At 40.0% G+C, this 18,995-nt stretch overlaps 2 protein-coding genes across 7 annotated transcripts in view; one reads left to right on the top strand and one right to left on the bottom strand.

The window, feature by feature from the left end:
• Window positions 1–18,995, top strand: part of kug (kugelei) — a 284,544-nt gene that overhangs the window by 45,797 nt on the left and 219,752 nt on the right. The gene's annotated exons all lie outside the window — the stretch shown is intronic.
• On the bottom strand, window positions 13,568–17,779 carry LOC122406494 (telomerase reverse transcriptase-like). 2 transcript variants are annotated; one of them, XM_043411973.1, is made up of 10 exons: window positions 17,579–17,779; window positions 17,305–17,504; window positions 16,655–17,214; window positions 15,973–16,310; window positions 15,681–15,898; window positions 15,306–15,571; window positions 15,004–15,197; window positions 14,698–14,922; window positions 14,276–14,529; window positions 13,568–14,192 (listed from the first exon to the last, which is right to left on the bottom strand). In XM_043411973.1, the coding sequence occupies exons 1-10, from the start codon at window positions 17,668–17,670 to the stop codon at window positions 14,047–14,049; spliced, it is 2,493 nt and encodes an 830-aa protein (XP_043267908.1). In that variant the 5' UTR covers window positions 17,671–17,779; the 3' UTR covers window positions 13,568–14,046. The 2 variants fall into 2 exon arrangements, with proteins under 2 accessions (XP_043267908.1, XP_043267909.1); XM_043411974.1 differs by lacking the exon at window positions 16,655–17,214 and having other exon boundaries at window positions 15,973–16,210.

Here is an 18,995-nt window from a genome sequence, read left to right as displayed (position 1 = left end):
TAGTGATGGACTTACACAAGGGAGCGAGAAAGAGAGTGGGAGGCAGACGAAGACGGAATGATCATGAAACGATATAATTATCTCGAATCGAGAGTGACGAATTATCATCAGGCTGCTCGTGCATGCGTGTACCATCGAGTGTCAACGAGAGGTTCCGAGAACCGCCGTGAGACGCGTTAGACTTTCGCCCAAATACTGCAGTGAACTCTGCGTCCGCGTGAACGTGTCAAAGCCTCGTCGATTATCGTTTGGCCTTCGTGTATCCGTGAAACCCCGTAAATGCACCATGGACCTGCCTCCTCATATTGAATTCTGCCTTTATCACGGAACGAGACGAGTTTTTATGAATGCAAATTATATTCGTCCATAATGTGAAAAACGGGCACACTATTCGTTCGTTGCAAAAATATTCGAAATATTGTGAGATGACACAAAGCATCGTTAAAACGTACACGTTAATCGATGCATGAAATCGATCACATTGATAACTACACCGTAGAACGAGTCGAAATCGCTAACGACTTTCGCATTCACATATTCGGAACAAATAGATTGAAGAATAATGAGAAGAATAATATAATTCGTTTTTAACGACGCGGCGAGCGTACACGCAACTGGCTCCGGTCGATTTTTTCAAAAAGTGTTGCAACTCTTCGTCCGCTTTTATGTTTTTGATGAATTTGTTTTTATCGATTCCACTCGTTCTGCGTTTCGTAGTTGAACTTGACGTACCCGAGAATTTTTGTCGTGTCAACTCTCTGATGGGAAAGTTTAAAAATCTTCGTTCGAGAAAAAAAAATGGTGCTCGATGGTGTACTTTAGCATTCTTAATTGTAGTACAAGCGAGAATATTAAATGGGCCGCTTCGGTGCACCGCTTCGGTTAATTAATTCATGTTTTTAAATGGCATGGAAATGCTTTTAATACCTTCATCATTATCATTCGATGTGCATAGAAAATTTAATTGGCGTTCTTATTTTATTTATTTACTGTGGGAATTCAATCAGAAATCTCATTTGTTCTAGAATTTGTAATTTTTCTCTTTGCCTCGTTTCCCATTTTTAACCTGATTCCGGTGCATTTATTTATTTATTTATTCATATATAAGCGCAAGTTTATTCATCCATGATCCCTCCCTCCGGCCCTTCGTCCAAACGTCGGGTCCTGTTTCTACATTCATCATCATTAGTGCGTATCCGGTCCAACACCTATGTGCACTCGGTGAGGGGAACTTTTGCCAGACGGTTCTGCTATTGTCTAATCGATGCCCAACATGTATTTTGATTCCATTATATATTCGGCATATTTTTTTTTTTCATTTAAAAGCTCGTCGGCTTTGCATTCCGTCGTATATGATTCGCGTAAAATCAAAATAGGGAGAAAAATAGAAGGAGAGAGTCTCAATTTGAGAGTTTGAGAATAAAAATATGCTGAATGACCAAAAAATCAGCGGTTAAGATCAAAGCGAACGATCAATCGAGTAATTGAGGTGAACAAGCAGCATTTGAATATTACTCAAGTCACGTAAGACGCGCCCAATAATCATTCAATCGAGCGTATAAAAAACCTAATACGAGTTCAAGAATAAAAGTGCATGTTTCATCTTCTCTTGCCTCCTATCTCGTATTTGATTTCATTGAAGCATGAAACGACCGTTCTCATGTAACGTGCAAACCACGAGCCGATTACGTTTCCGTTTGGACTTGGATTTTTAGAGCGCCAAAGAAAGAAGTCGACAGCAGAGCAGGGGCGAGAGGGAGGGAAAGGTTGCTCGATCGTGTTCATCCCGAGGGAACGCACGTACCAAACATGATCTCTCGCCTTCTCATTCGAACAAAAAGATTCTTGCCGTGCTACCACCCGGTTGTTTTTTTATTTTTTTATATTTTTCTATATACCTCGTGAAAAATGAATCGCCACCGCGGTAAAAAATAAAAAGTGCAAAATAACTATGAAAAAGTCTCCGACTGAGCAGGTTTTGCAGACACATTCTTAACCACGCACACAGAACGGGCCGCATTGACGCAAGACTCGACAGAAAGCCGGTATACAAATATTGAAGAACCGACCGCTCACTCCGCACACGTGTTCAATTCACAAGACTCGCGCTCTCGGCACCCCCCCCCCCCCCCCCCGAATCCCTTTATTTCCTTCTCTTCCTATCCCCGTTATATCTAGTTACAGTATTACTCCGTGACAAGTTAGCCCACTTTTTATTTCGAGTAGAAACACCTCTCTTGCCTGCCATTTCGACAAAAAGCCCTGAAAAATAAATTCCACTTTTTAGTCGCTTCCATCACTCGGGTATACACCATTTTTTCCCCTTGACGGGACCCTCGGACGGGTTTTTTCTTCGCAGACAATACACGTTTAAATTTTATCATATTTTTCCGGGATGAAACTGTGGGCTCGAGAGAGGAGATTCGATCGAGGGATCTTGGCAAAATATGTATTACAGCAAAAACAACATCGCGGAGGGTCAGGTGATGAAATTGCATGTTTTTTTATTTCTTTTTTGTCCGAAATCCTTTCCGAATCCCATCACACCGACGAGAAATTGAGCGTACCACTTGCATTATTTCTCCGATGACTTTGCAAGCTCTTTCTTTTCGAATGCCTCATCGCGAAAAGTATCCGCTCGATTTACTTGAGATTCAAATCAGCTGCCTCGTCTTCTCTTTTTTGGGCGATTACTCAGAGTTGCGATTTTATTGGCAGCGCATTATTATTCTTCTCTTTGAAAGACGAGAGAAACGCTGTTGCAATTGGGAGCTCGTTTCATCGATACTCGGTAATTAAGTGGGCCGGAGCTGCGCAATTGTTTGCTTATCGTCAGCTCAGCTGTTATGAGTTGGCGGAGTAAGCTTCTTCACTCGTTATCCTATGTATGAGCGGCCCCATTGCATAGACATTGTCCTGCCGCAAATACGAAGTAATGAAATTACTTTTTGTCGAGCCCACTTAGTGCGCCGAGACGTGAGACACGCTCTTCGATCGGAATTTCTTCCGTGTGTAACTAAGGAATTCCGCGAATTCTTTCATCGCTCGCCTCGTCTTTGTTGCTCTTTCTCATGCTCTCTCTCTCTCTGCCTTCGCGCATTCGTGCTTCTCACGTACACATTCTCACTTTTTTTTTCACTCTCTTCTCCGAGGATGCACAGTGCTAGCCTTTGATCCGTCGTCGTGTGGCCTCCTCAACGAGCAGACGCGATCTCGTACGGAGACTTTGATAACGACCGTGTGCAGTCTTCCCATGCGAATTCGAGAAATCACAAGAGTATCTTCATTTCGGAGCACTAAACGATTTTGCATTCCTCGTAATTGAGACATCCCCACAGGCAACGATTTTCATTTCGAAACGATAGCTCCGCCTCTCGTTCCATTTTTACGCGCATGTTATTTGAGAAGCAGGCAAATGAAAAAAAGGACATTTAATTAAATTCTGTTTTTTAAAGCTTCATTCGCCTCTGCATAAATGCTGATTCGAAGCGCTGAAAAAATCCATTTTCCCATGTGCTACGCCTGGCATTTCAATTAGTTTCCATATTTATCTCTTTTATTATCATCTCGAATAATTAACGCTATTACTTTATGGAAAACAAGGAGCGAATCGATTCCGAGCCGGTATATTCGCTCGAGGACTCGCTCCAGAGGACTTAAGTTTGCCCAAGAGTGTTTGTCGATTACGAGAGATGACGCGCGGTGGTCTCCCGCCCTCGTAACATGCCGTTACAGCCAATATAGAGCCATTATAGGAGAGAAGCAGTGGAAGCTGATCGCGCATAGTTTCTCAACTACTGGAGTGAGGGCGAAAGTCCCCTCGATTAGTGGCCATGCATACAGTTATCTAGTTGAGCTGTTTCGCTTATGAATATATGCAGATATGGGGAAACTATTATAAACTAAACAGGAGCGAGTCAAGATTCGTTGTACGTGACGGATAACATTCAATTGTGACGTTTTCTTGACCCGGTGCTCTACCTTAATAGTCCAAGATCTTCGTCTTTCCTCATCTCGTTGCATTTTTACGCGTCTCCACCGATGTCCTGCTGACCCCCCTTCGGTCATGAATCCATGCGAAAATTTCCAAAAGTCGAATAATCATTGATATCGAATAGAAGGATGGAAGTGAAAAGTGGACCCACAAAAATTTACTCGTTCGTTTAGTTTTTTGTATGCAGAGGGCCATCACTTCTTTGTGAAGAAAAATGCGAGGATGGACGGTACGAATGAAAAATACTTTATTCCCATCCGTATTCCCTAAACTTTCCATCTTCCGTAATTTTTGTATGCTCTTTTAATTCCCAAATTTTGCTTTTATCGTCCGATAAGAAATATTTCTTCACGATGTTTCTTTACCGATACTCTCGAAACTGTGACATATCTCGGTGACAGATTTTTTCTACGGGATTCTGCTACAGCCTCAGTCTTTGCAGCGCGAGTTCAATGGGATTTTGCCAATCTCTGGTACAGGAGCAAAAGCATAGGAGATTGAAAGGGAAGTAGTTGGCAATTTGGTTCGAGTTCTACTGCTCGATGTGTGCCGTATAGCTTGTTCTCTCGACCACGTTGAAATGAGATTAATCCGGTTTCCTCGCAAAGCTTTCTCACTTTATCCAGCACTCTCTCGCTCGCTCTCTTTCCCTCCTCATCACTAAGCCTGCATTTTGCTATCTTGTTTTCTCTCTTATTCACCCCCCCCCCCTCTCTCTCTCTCTCTCCCTCTCTTCGTCGGAGTATGAACGAATTGCCTGAGTTGCATTCCATTGCGTTTGCATCGTTGGCGATCGGTAGTAGCGGTACAAGAATACAGAATACACGAGCCTCGAAGAACAACGCGTCGCGTTGTGTGTATCCATTGAGAGCTTGCCTCTGGCGCTACGTCCGATAACTCATCGAACGCGTTCCTTCTTCTCTCTGCGTCTGCCGTTCGTTCTTTATACTCCAGAGATAGGCAATCGGTGTACAGAAATTCGCGTATGCTTAACTCGAGACGAACCCTTGATCGAATGTGTGCGTACTCGTACAGCTTTAGCGTATGCGCTCTTCGAGTATTTAAGTTGATACGCGTCTGTGCCTCTCAATGAATTTACAACGTGCATTCAGCCTGTTCGCAGCTCCTTTGTAACCTCCCAGACATCGCAACCATACGAAACTGTCGGGTCACCCGTGGTGATGAATTCATTCGCTGATCTTGACTGTACACATCGGTACACATATAAAGCAGATGTACGCACCGATGCAACGTACTTTACCTGCTGACTATTTTTCATAACGCAAACCCACCAGGACGTTTGTTAATAAAATTGTTTTGCATTAATTAATCATCGAGTCTAATTAGAGGGTGATGCGCTTACGAAATTCGCAGGCGTTTTCCTGCACACTTTAACTGTCGGATAAAAAAGTATCAAATTTGTCTCCTATAATGAGGTTCGTGTCAGGCCGAGCTTAAGAGCCTGCTGCAATTTGCTCGAGTTATTTAAAATTCGTTGAGCTTTTGCACAAAAGTTTTTTATTCATCTCCACAATTACTCTGCGTTCAAAAGTACTCCATAAATATATTGACAAAATGTGAAAAACTTTGGACAAACTCGCACTCCATTCCAACGAGCTATCAATGAGCGAGCTACTCGTAAAACGAATTCAACAGGTAAAGTTTCCCTGACATCCAAGTGTTGCTTCCCATCCTTTTTTTATTATCCGCCATGCCGCACAGTTTTCTCATTCTTTTCCCCGCCCGCAATGTATCATTTCTCTGGATATTTTCTGTATTCTCTCCACATGTATAAAAAGCTTATTAAACGTCGAGCGTATTACGATAAGCCTCCCAGAAATAAAACACTCACGGTGTGTGAAAGAATAAAACTGTGCAGTGTCGTGCGTATTAGCATCCGTATCGGTGCATGCTACGTAAAGATAGCGTGTAATCTTACTCAACGAGACGGAAGCGAGCTTCCTTAATATGCTGGGCAGGTGATATATATTTTGGATCCACACACACACTGCTATGAGACAATAATGCTCTCTGCTTAATCCCCCTAAAGAACCGAAGAGTACAAAGCTGCAGGATCCGTTCGCTGTCTTCCTCCATCTCACCTCCCTCCTGATTTTATTCCGCGCGTTCTCTTTCACCAGAATTTCTCTTGTCTTCCCTTTACCCTGAGCAACAAAGATGTCTGTCTGCTCTCTGACCCGTTTGACTCTCTGCTGCATACGTACTACGTTTATACATTCTCCCTCTTTCTCACAAACTCCACGTTATTGTATATCTATACATTCATCTTCTCGTCCACAGGCAGGGCAAGCACACACACCGCATTCCTGAACTATCCACTTTAAGTCTCAATTGGTTCGTTGCTTATCTTCCTCTGCTAGCTGCGAACCTCTCTGCTCTCCGTATGCCACTTTTCCTACTCTCTATACAGGGTGCCTCCCTCCCCGTGCGGTGCCTTCTGAACCTTGCAATTATCGCACTTGACCACCGCGGTCAAAAAGGTTAATACTATTTATGCTGAAGAGAAATTATTTTTAATTAGTTGACGGCCATCGATATTCACGTGTTGCACACACCAATCGTGCAGATGTTGTTGTTTTTTTTTTTAAGATCATTGATCCGTCCTGGCGTACTTCTAGTTTGGTTTAGTTCGGAAACTGTATTGCAAGATGAGCGTAAAACTGGTTGATTCTGAGTTATCCTCGAAAATTCGCTTTTCTCAAGCAGGCATTGGGCCGAACAGCGTGAAACAGAAAAACTGCGTCGATGACTCCCATAAAGAAAACATCGTGCTGATGAAAATCGTCGACGGGGGCAATTTTGTTATTTTTCTCATCTTTTCCAATCCACGGACAGTAGAAGTTGAAATATTTTTTATCAGTCTCAAATCAAAACGTACTTAGACTCGAGCTGAAAATTGACGTTCATTTGTAGCGAGACACCCGGTACATGCGCATGTACACGAGTTTATATACAGTGTACATACATCAGTGCAGAGCTGTTCCCAGGGCTGAAGCCCTCCGGCTCGGTGACTCCATGGGCGTGTTTAAGTACGAGTACTTTTTCTCTTTACCACTGTAAAAATCTTGGCCTTATACAAACATGGCGTAGAAGCAACGAAAATAAAGAATTCCGGGTGAAATTTCATCCTCGCATCTCTTTAAATACATCCAGCAGCAATGATTGTTTCTCCGTGATTCTCGCACATATCTCCCTCAATCTTCCTCACATTGGATGCGATAAAATTACACGTATACCGAAGTCTGCACGAAAATCTCATTCCTGCCTATTATTTTATATATCCTCATATATATATATATATATTTATATACAAAAACGTTCCGTTAGATACGAAAAGATTTCATCCCGCTTATTCGCCTCGTGAATTTTTCATCGCTGCATCTGTTTCCTTCCCAACAACTCTTGATCCCGGCAAATTGCGTATACACATGACGCTGAAGTTTCCAACGTTGGAGTCCAACGAAATGATCGAAAAAAACTCTCCAATAATTCCACTAATTCTCCTATTTTGTTCCCTGCCAAATTTGCGATTCGTAGCTTTGCAAGCTGCACCAACGATTCGTGAAATAAAAAATTGGTGAATTAAAAACGTTTTTTTCGTTCATTTCGTTGAACTCCAACGTTGGAAACTTCAGCGTCGTGTATACACATATTAAGCTGTAAAATTTGTATCTCCAGCTATCAGATACATGCAATATTTTTGATTGATTCAATTCATTCATGCGGCGATTACGATAAATCATGTTTGGAAGGACCACAAATTTGTTGAAATTCTCAGGAAAATGAGCGAAAATAAGCTGCGGAACACACCGAGAATGGGAGTTGCGAGTCAGCTTCAGGCTAGACACGGAGCTTTACTACTCAACCGTATCTTCGTTTTCAAACGTCATGACGTGTCCATACATTCACGTTTTCTTGCCTCCCTCCCTTTCTCTGTCGTCGTTACGTCCATCCAAATCTATTCGTGCATCTGCATCATGTATACACTCCTCGAGTGTGCATGCGCTACAAACTCCACGAAATGTCAACGCACAGACAAACCTTTGGCTGTGCAAATATTTATATATATGTACGTACAGGATAAAATGCTATGTATACATATATTACGACTCGTGGTTTACGAATGCAGTAGTCCGCGAGCGAGCGCAAGCACGCCGGCTGCAAATCTCCCGACGCTTCCTGGTGGGAACGAGTACCGGGATTTTCCGAACCGCAAGAGAGAACGCTACTTTCGTGGTGACCATCGTTGGGATATACTTGCACGTGTATTCGTATACGTATTAAGTTGATATTGAAATTTGCACCACTTCTGTTGAATGGAATTTCTTTTTTTGACGCGATTCATCGTTCTTTCACGACGAAGCTTCCGCGATTTTTTGCGAGCTGAAAAATGAATTGGAACAAAAAGTTAGGATAACGTCAAATGGATACAAAAATAATAGAGAATAAACATACTCTGTTCACCATAAAAATTATCCTCTTCGATTGAGCAGATATTGGAGTTTAGGCTTAAACTTCCGGTGCGATGTTCTAACAAGATGCAAGATCCAATAAAATGAATAAAATTCAGCAGCTCACGAGGAGTTTCAACACTCTGTGCCAAAATCCCCCCTTCATTTCTCTTCCCGTTCGTACGTCAAAGTGTTCACATGCAAAATCATATTTACCGCGGTTTTTTATAAATTTTCACGTCCTCAGACTTTTTTATTAGTATTCCTTGACACGGTACCGTTGCAAAAACTTATGAGGAGCAGTGCATAGTTGAGAAAAAAAAACCATTGATTCTCTTTAGCAAGCAGCTGTTTCATGCACTCTCATGTTCTTTACATATGTTATTAAATCAGTGCCGTCACACAGTACATTTCACTTTTATTTTTCATTAATTTTTTTTCCTTGGGTATATGATACCGCACGAAGAGAAATTCATAAGCTCAGGGTCGGAGATTTCCGGATTTGTGTTTTAATATTCTTCACTATTTGCTAATTTTGTCCCCAGTGTATCGTGAAATATGGCACAGTAATTTTAAAAAATGTAGTGTCCTACCGTCACCTACGAGGATACATTAGCTTTGCACCTCACGCTCTCTTCTCGCTGTGAAGTTTACACGTTTTTGTCGTTAGTGTTTTTTTTTTTTTTTTTATTAATGGAAATTGCCTCGTCATAATCTCTTTGACTCAGCCTTCTGTCCGCACACCTGCTGATTGTTGTTAATTCTTTTACTTTTTGCACCGACATGATATAGACGTCGACGAACTTCTTTAATTTTTCCATGCACAAAGCACCCCTGCAGCCCTCTTGTACTCTTTTTACACTCGCATGAATTAAATCTTGACGCGTTTGAACAATGTCATGGCCTGGATCCTTCGTCACATGGAAATAGCGAGAAGTACGCGCTCCGGTCATTCGATGTGTTTGCAAGTTATTGAACCGCCTTGGCTCCTCTCGGCGTCTCGATTTTTCCCCAGAATTCTTGTTGCGTCATAGATGCCAGCACGCGTCGAATGAAGAATGATATTTGCACGGATAGATGTAGATCTCGTTGGCTCTTATTCTCAAATACGTGCACGTTAGGAAACCGTATATCTTTTCTAGCAGCTCTCTTCCCTACGAAAAAAGAAAAAAAAACTACAACGAACGTCTATCAGCGCATTTATACGTAGATACATATGTGTAGATATTGACTTTTAAAAAATAAACAGACAGAATCCTTACAATTTAACATATAAAGTGATGTGGCATTTTGCCTCTCGGTTCACCAACATTCGATAGATACTTTTCCTACGTGCATGGGTGCTGAGGAACCGGGTAAAGGGATTGAGTTCTTACTGTAGCAAACAAACTTTTGACTTTATTCCAAAACCGATAAACTGCTCGCGTCGACGAGCATATGAATGAGTAAACAACGAAAAAAAAACGAAAAAAAAATGAATGAAATTTGTGAGAGATGGAGAAAATTATAAGAAAAGAAATTCGGGTCGTTGTCATATTGTTGGCTTTTCGAGTCGTGTGCTTCCACTCGTCAATCACTCGATCATTCGTTTCTGTCTGAATTTACTTTTCATTTTATTTCATTTGATTTTTTTTGTGCATTCGTTACATCGGGTCGTGTAACAACCTTTGCTTCACGCTCAAACGTACGAGGGTACTGATTTGGTCTCTCATCGTTTACGTATAAGCTCAACTCTACTGTAGACTCTCGGTTAGTTGAACCGCAATCCGCTTAACGTGCGCTTCAGCAAATTAAATTCTATCGTACGTCAACGCTCGGACATGCACAAACCTAGTTCACGTTTTAATATGTTCAGCTAAATATACATTTGTATAAGGCAGTGCAAACAGACTGGATTAGGCAAATCCGCGTTGAGTGACAATATATATGTGTTTTTATTTATTAGCACATATTAACATTTCAGCGAAAGAAAAATTTTTTTATCATTTGAAAAAAAAGGTAGAAGATGAAAATATACAAATCTCTTCACCATTTTACTTCAAGTTTTGAAATTACTTTAAGGTTGGACTGCGATTGTTTATAAAAAATGAAAACCTCAATATATCCAAATCGGATTCGAAAATATAATGACCAGTTTCGAAATTCTATGAGCTGGAAAGAAATTGCGTCATCTCCCAATACCTGACCAAGAATCAAGTGCTTCACCATGAAATTCTGAGACCATTAGCGTTACAAAGTACATGAGATATTGAGCACGGTACTCGAACTTCTGACATGGCGACGTTCATAAACATTAAAATTATTGAGCATGTTGATTTTCAAATGATATGGGAGCCAGTTATCTTGAGTTTATTGCGTGCAATCGATTGAGACACCTTCAAAGCGAGCTTGAGTACAACACTTGGCTGAGATCATAGCTCCAAACATCTCAAAGTCGATCGTTAACGTACACAATGCTTCGGTAATATGAATCCATTCGATTTTCTCCTTTCCATCCAACGTATATATCGATATAATAAATCTGTATGTACATATTGGATTGAGGTAATATGTATATTTAGGTCGATTCGAAGACATACGATACCGCACAATTAATAATCAATTTACCGAACGATTAATATACCGGCACGCGGTTGTACGTACCGCCTACTTGTACATTATACATAAAACCTATAGGCATGTATACGTATCGCTACTGTTATACAATTTATAATATGCCTGTACATATATATTCACGTGTTTTATCACCCTATCGCTCCCTGTACTGCAGCTTTTGCACCTGAAACTTTTGACAGGTGGTATTGCTGGTTGTACGTTCACGAGCTTGCACGAACGTGCGTGTATATATGCGTATATTAATGATGCATTTATTCACTATGCGAACGCACCTCGTCGCCGTCGTCTGGACTCTCGTGCTCGCGAGGTAATTTCATTACGTTCGATGGACCACGGTGACGGTGCTGAGCGCACACGGAGCACAACCGTTAAATCGTAATACCCCTAGGGCTCTTACTCGATATTACAGCAAAGCGTTTCCCTCTCTCTCTCTCTCATGTAAAGCTTCTAATATACAAGGTCTCCCAGGTCGAACGGTCAATTCCTGAACTCAACTTTCAGACCGAATTCCAGGTCGAAAAGTTTGCTGTAGTTCCCTGATTAGTTAGAAGCTATTAGCCTTTACAAATACTCTCAGTTTCGTGCACATTGTCGGTTTAGGTTTCAAAACATAATCTTATCTTAAAGCCTACTCATTATTCGAGGATTACAAAAGTCTGCTCGTTATTCGAGAGACAGGTGCGTTCTTTTTTTCTGCTTTCGTATCTGTAGTGTTGAAGAAAGGGGAATGCTCGGTTCACGACTCAGAAATTTTCATATTCTGGGAAATTCACTGACTGATTATTCTGCGCATGCATCGAAATAAGACGTTGATCAACATTTTTGAACATTCGTTATGGAACTTCTTGTGTAAACGCCCATGTGCATGTGTCCATACGTGTGTGCGTTTCACCCGAAGCTCTCCTACAGCTCTGGTCATTATCGTATCGAATGTGGTGTATTACGGATGCAGAGAGTAGCCAGTGACTCCAGGAGACGAGGGGCGAGAGAGAGAGGAAGAGAACAGGCGCTTTGTCTGCACTCCAACCGTTTCGAGAACCTGGAAACTAACACAGTACCCATGAGTACATATATTTATACATCATTTATCAGATTTGCGGAGGTATATAAGCAGGTATTTGTAAGAATGTTCGTAAATGTGTAAGGATATAATAGAGCCGTACCTAACCGCGCACACACGTGGGGAAGTTCGGAAGAAACAAGTTGAGCGAATAAACGCTTAAGACTTTCGTTACGCTGAACATTATAAGCGTCTTAACGCGTAAGATCCTCCTGTCGACACATTGCAAATTCAAAATATATTGAATGATGGAGTTTAGAATTAACTGGAAGCAGAATCAGTACGTACTTCGTGATGGTGCGTTTCGTTGAAATACTACTCAAAACCAATTCTTATTTGACATGTCGATGTGTAATGCCTTAATTTTTAATTTTTTTATTTCACTGCTTGGACTATGTAACTTTCTATCGATTTTATTTTAAGCTTTATGAATTTTTAGTTTCATAGAAGAAATTGATCAGTGGACGGTTCCAAAATAAATGTTGGCAGCGAGAAAGTTGATACGACGAATTTAAATGAACATCTTCACATCCCATACTGTATGCAAAAAGGATGGAGAAGTTGAAAAACTCGTTCAGCCAAACAGCTATTCTCGTCCTCGGTACTTGGGTTTTTTTCGCATAGTCCACAAGATTTTCTAAACGAAATATCTATTCTGATTCGCTACAAACTGTTCCGGGGATCAGCAGAAAAATATTCGTATCTTGGACGTATCTTCGTCTATTTCTTCTCCATGCTTTCAAGTCTTGTACAGAATATTTGATATATTTTTCAATGATATAGCATCGAAGCAAAAGATTTTGAGAAAATTGAACAAATGCACTGCATAAATTTTGAAGATACAACTTCAATATGGGGAAACTGATAGATTCCTTTGGATTGAGTTTCTGGATCTTTCAATTGGTTTTGAAATTCCTGATACACACTTATATCCATGGCTCGAGACACTCACATATATATATCTGATTCATCTTGCGAAGGACGAAGTTCAGTGAACCTTGACTGCGCTGTAACGTGAATCCCGTCGCTTGTATTCTCCTCGAGTAATATTCTCGAGCCCTCTTCTAGGGTTTACTTTCGACTCCTCATCCTTCCTTGCCTTTCTACCTTTCTCTCTCTCGTTCTCTTTCCCTCTTATGTCTTTTCTCGTGGCACTCAAGACACAACTTTGCTGTGGTGCTGGGGTTTCGCAGTGCTAGACCGGCGGGAATACGGAAGTTATGAGATTCGTCGCATAGAACCCGAGAAGGGAGTGCAAAGACGAGAGAACGACCAAGAGTAACTGTGTCAGCTAAAGTGAGATGAACCGAAAAAGATGAAGAGAGGAAGACCGAGAACGAGAGCGAAAGAGAGAGAGAAAGGGACAAAGACAGAGGACTAACGCTTCCTAACCCTCATCTCAATATTGCCGCTTCTCGACCCAGGATATTAGTGGCTGCATTAAGCCGTTTGTAGTCCCTGCTATGCCCCTACTATCACGAGAATAACCGAAGTTGCTAACCGAGCATAGTTACAACGTTTATAAGATAACAGCGAATTATAACATCATTCGATGTAAATCCTTGGAAAGTTACTTGCGATTCGTTGTGGAAAATGTTCCTCATGCCCGAATTAAACTTTGCCGTTACTAAGTTTCACTGAATTCGTAATTTATTTGGAAACCCGTTCATTGATCCATAGAGATTACAAACTAATATTATGAACTGTTTACGCATTTTTTTATGTGTATTTGAATCACAAGCGTACGTCCAAGTGTTCTCTTGAACCATTTACTGATTATTGCGAATTGCACTGTTTTAAAAATTCTATCGAATTTCATAGCATGGCGTTGGTTAACGTTTTATATCTTGTTTCTTGTAAAAATTTTATGAAACTCTCTTGTGCATGAAATACGTTGACAGTGCCTAAATAACCGATTGATTTTGAACCATCCGTCGAATGTCCTTGCCGAAACATTGATGCAAACTTGCATTCTTAGCGAAAACTTCGTAGAACTTTTTCCAGATTAATGTTTTGATGTATCTCGTGACCGTTCGGCTCGGCTTGTTTCCTGTTGAATCGAAACGAACCTTTAATAAACTTTCTGATTTGATAATCGTCAGGATTGATTTGTTATTTCGACAGATCACGTACTTTTCTTGCGAAAATATGTAACGAACTTGCTTGTGACGATTTCCACAGCCCTTCGAACCTCTTCCCAAATTTCGCACACATAAGATTGACATTTTGGATATACTCTTGGTATGAGAACGGCGCAGCGTGACGCCATCGTGTAAGCTGCCGATCGAACAGTCGACAGAATCGTTCCGATGCTATTTATTTTGGGGTCCAATACTATTGGAGATAATTTCAAAGCTGAAAAATTTCTCAATCGCATCGCAAGAGTTCTGTAAACACAAAAGTAAAGTGTCGGAAAACTCATTCATCAAACGCGATATTAAATATTATGATTATTATAAAATTATTATGTTCATCGGAGTCAACAAAAGCATGATGATCAGATTTTCTTCATTGAGCCAAGAAAGCACTTGAAAAAAAAAGTATACTAAACGCACTGTTGCTCGTTTTTGTATTTGATGCACTGCATCGACTTTAAATGATGAAATTTCGAATCTGTATGAAGAGGAGATACTTCTAAGGTCGCGCAATCAATGAGGTATCCGAGGTAAGTAACGTATTCGGTTGACCCCCACCGTGCTGAGATTAAATTAGTTTGTGTTTTGGAGGTTTTGAAACGGCAATGATATTCGGGAACTCCTTTCCTTACTCTGTTCATGAACCTAGAAAAATAAGATTCCACTGTGCATAATTTTTCAAATTTTCATCATTGACGGAAACGTTTGACTGTGAAAGTTACTGACTCCTTCGCTGCGTCTTTTTGATCGGTAATGTATAAAAAATCATCGACGTATCTCGCAAGCACACCAGATTTCATGAAAACTGCAAACTCTTGTTTTGTCATGTGAGCATAATAAATATCCGATAATATTGGCGATAGCGGGAATCCTTGAGGAAGACCTTCTTTGAGAATGTACTTCGTGTCTTTGTACGAAACCTTTCAGAAAGATTTCATTATATTCGTATTTGTACAGTTTGAGATCGAAGCTTGCATTTGAATTTTTATGTGGAAATTTGAAAAATTATCATTAAATCCGATACTTACGATTTGCTGCGTAATACATTTTTGCAGCAGAGAGCAAATTTTTTCTTTCGATATAAATTCTTTCGGGTGCTGATCACTTGTTGCAAATGAGATCAGCGAATGAGGGGGAATTGGAGGCAGTGACGAGCAGCAACTGAACCATTGGATGTATTCAACGCTATTTTTCTTATAGAAAAGGTTCGGTTTTAGTATGGCCAACCATTCCAAAGTAATTTTGTCACCTGGGATTTCCATTATCATTTCATGCAAGATGTTGTATAATTTCGCTGAAAAAAAAATGAAGATGATTTTCTTTCAAATAATTCTTTGCGATCATGTTCTAGTAGTCAATTTATTGGAAACCATCACAGAAATAAGTCGTCAAGAAAAAATTACTTTGAATAACTGATCCATAAGCATCCACAATGTCGGTTGAAACGAGGAAATAGGGATGATTAGGATTCTGCTGCTTTTCTTCTGCCAAGCTCAACCACAAAGGGTACAATTTTTGAATCGTTGTCGACTCGTATTTTTCATTGTATAATTGCTGTAGGAGTACTTTCAACATCGCGAATGTAGGAGTAGCTTTGTCATCACGAATCGATTGGTCGATTCTAAATGGAAAGGAACTATTTTCATTTGTTCATACTTCAAATAATCATCGCAGGAAAAAAGAGCCGATACTCACCGATATGAATGAACACAGCGTACACCATTTTCCTTTGGATACAAATTACAATTTGCCGCAGACACTACAGTATCTTTTTGTATGGAATCATCAACTGGATTCACTTGAACCCATGTTTTTTTCCTCTCTTGGGTCTTGATGTAATGGTTCATCCTTCTTCTCCATCGCAATGAACTGAGAAATATTTTTTTCTCACTATACAAATCTTTCTTCACGGTAAAGATGGTCTTCAATATCCCTAAAAAATATACTTCAAACAGCCATCTTGCCAATTTTGCAATTATCAACCATTGCGTTTCCACATCCAGTATTGATTTCAGCCAAGTAATGCAGGAAATCTGTAATTTAATCACTCCATTGGAAATCTATGGTTTTCAAATTGTTAACTCTGAGCTAAAAGCAGCAATGCAGGAAATCCTCAATTTAGTCAATCGACTGAAAAAAAATTGAAAAAATTTCAATTAAAGAACTGTTGTTTCAATAATAGCAATTATCACCTGAAACTCTTCACATTTGTAAAGAACCGAACAACATTATGCAATAGGATTGTGTAAAGGTTCGTAATATTTTAATCAGAAAGCTTTGAAAAATCATTTTCTCCTGAAGAATTATGAGAAAAGAAGCGAGAAGTTAATCGGACATTGTATGGTAATCGAGACAAGATTTTTATCCTCAGACTTACATCCATACTCATTACATAACTTTTGAGAGGTACTGTTTCTTTCCATGATGAAAGAAAGTATTTTCTCAATGCTCGCCTCAGTTTCTTTAAATTGGCATTGTTACCGAACATTTCTTTGGGGATGACACACATAGAAATGTTATAAAAATATTTTTCCAGCTGATGAATAGAAACAGTTGGAGCATTTTTTCCAGATGAATTTTTCATTCTCATGATGGTTTTTAGACAAGTGGGGTAGTTAAATTTATTGTGTCTTTTGTGGAATTTCTTTAAGACTAGCGTCATGTCTTTAAGACAGGCGTTGTATTTGATTTCTTTTTGGTGTCCTATGTAAGTTTTCATCATACGATGAAACATTTCTTCATAATCCCAAGACGGGCGAGGTTGTTTCAAACTTTGAAAACTCAACTCTGGCATTTTGTTTTTTTGTTTGTAAAGCAAGTCAAGACAAATAAGCAAATTCACCTCGACAGGCAAATTTGTTGCTTTAACCTTGCTGGGCATATTTTTTTTGGGTAGAGTTTTTTCAAAGTTACTGTCGACAACTTTGTGAAGATGTTCTGTAAGCATAAGCGATGAACAATATTGAAAAATAATAGAAAAGAAGCAGCTGCTGGCACAGGGAAGTAAAATCGAAAATTAGTTCTTACCTGGTAAATCGTAACAGTTGTACCCACTTTGTGAGTCTGATGAATTGTTCATTCTTCTTTTTTTCATTGGTGGCCCGTTCAAACATTTTTCGCGCAAAGTTGTGGAAATTTTTGCACATTGGTTAAGAATATCAACATGCAAAACCTTGTAAACACTACCAACTATTTTCTCAGGCTGTACATCTTGAACTTTCAAATATCTATAAGAAATACGATGAAAACTGAATTGCTGTACTTTTCAAACGAGATAAAAGGCTCTGCAAAAAAACATTACCGAACTACTCCATCGCCGTATCGAGACTTGATCTTCGACCAGCTATCTTGGTTATTTGCCATTTTGCGTGGCTGATTTTTTAGAATATTCATAAAATATTTTGGACACTCAACAACAACAATACGTTTTTTACTGTCTTAAGATTTTTATATTTTTATCAATACAGCCCAACGGCTCAAAGCCTAAGTGACGAACATAACCTATGCTTTTACACGTATACGATTCGGCACGGTCGCGCCAAGACAATTGCTCTAAAAAAATGATGGGCCCTCAATGATGCACCTGTTGGAAAACTCTAGAACTATCATTACGGCGTCTGTTTTCTGTTCCATTTATCTTTCTGATCGAAGCTGATAAGGCCTCGGATACCGATAGAAACTGAATAACGGCCATTTTGTTCGACGCGGCCGTTCGAACTCGGCTTCATTCGAGACTCGATGTGGGATGGATCGTGGATCAAGTGGATCAAGTTTAAACTTGGATTGCCGTGAAAACAACGAGCATAAGTAGTTTTTTTAATTCTATTTACATTCAAGTACTTTCACAATGTATTTTTTATAAAAAATTCTTCGTGAAATGGAATTCGTTTTCATAATATCAAGAGATGCAGTAGCGGATCGAGAGCCCCGTTCCAGAATAAGGTTAGGTGAGTCCTGTCGCGCCCATATATTTTTGCATACGACGGTTTTCGAGTTTTTTCATCTACAAAATTAATCCTCAGTATTCTCACACCGAAGAACGGTTCTAACGAAAAAAATATGTACGTAGGACGATTTTTTATGTAAAATCATCGAGAATTTTTATAAAAATTATCGACGCAGCGTGAATAAACCGAGAAGAAACTGTGCGCGACTCCCAATGTTGTTTTCACTGTTTTTTTTTTACGAAATGCGTATCAGCATTGAGAATTGGCTCGAGAGAAGGTCTCGATAGAACGACAAAGATAGTTGTGTTCTCAGAAGTGCTAAATCTGAAAGCTCCATATATGCACGAGTAGTACATACGAAAAGAAGAGAGTTTTATGTCGATATACGTTAATAACGTGAGAGGGAAAAACCTCTCTGCATGTGGAAACAAAGGAAGAGCACACAGCCGTAGTATTGAAGCGCTCTCGATGCGGAGCTCCGCAAACTTGAACAATATCTCTGAAGATGTTGCCGCCCCCGTATACTTGCTCGCCCAAGGGTCCATCCGTACACATTATAGGCTCACGAAACTTACTTTCAGCGTCGTTGGCGGACCAGCACACGCGACGTTCTTTTTTTTTTCTTTTTCTTTCTCTCTCTCGCTCTGCATATCCTCGTATCCGGAAATCCACACACGCCTAAAGGTGGACGTTAAATTCACGAATAAAACGAGAAAGCGAGTTGAGAAACGGCGAGTGATGACCATCCGAGTTTTTTGCATCACGAGAACT

Source organism: Venturia canescens, chromosome 2 (assembly GCF_019457755.1).
Source record: "Venturia canescens isolate UGA chromosome 2, ASM1945775v1, whole genome shotgun sequence".
Classification (NCBI taxonomy): domain Eukaryota; kingdom Metazoa; phylum Arthropoda; class Insecta; order Hymenoptera; family Ichneumonidae; genus Venturia; species Venturia canescens.
The sequence above is the reverse complement of the archived record's forward strand: the minus strand, read 5'-3'. Positions and strand labels throughout refer to the sequence as shown.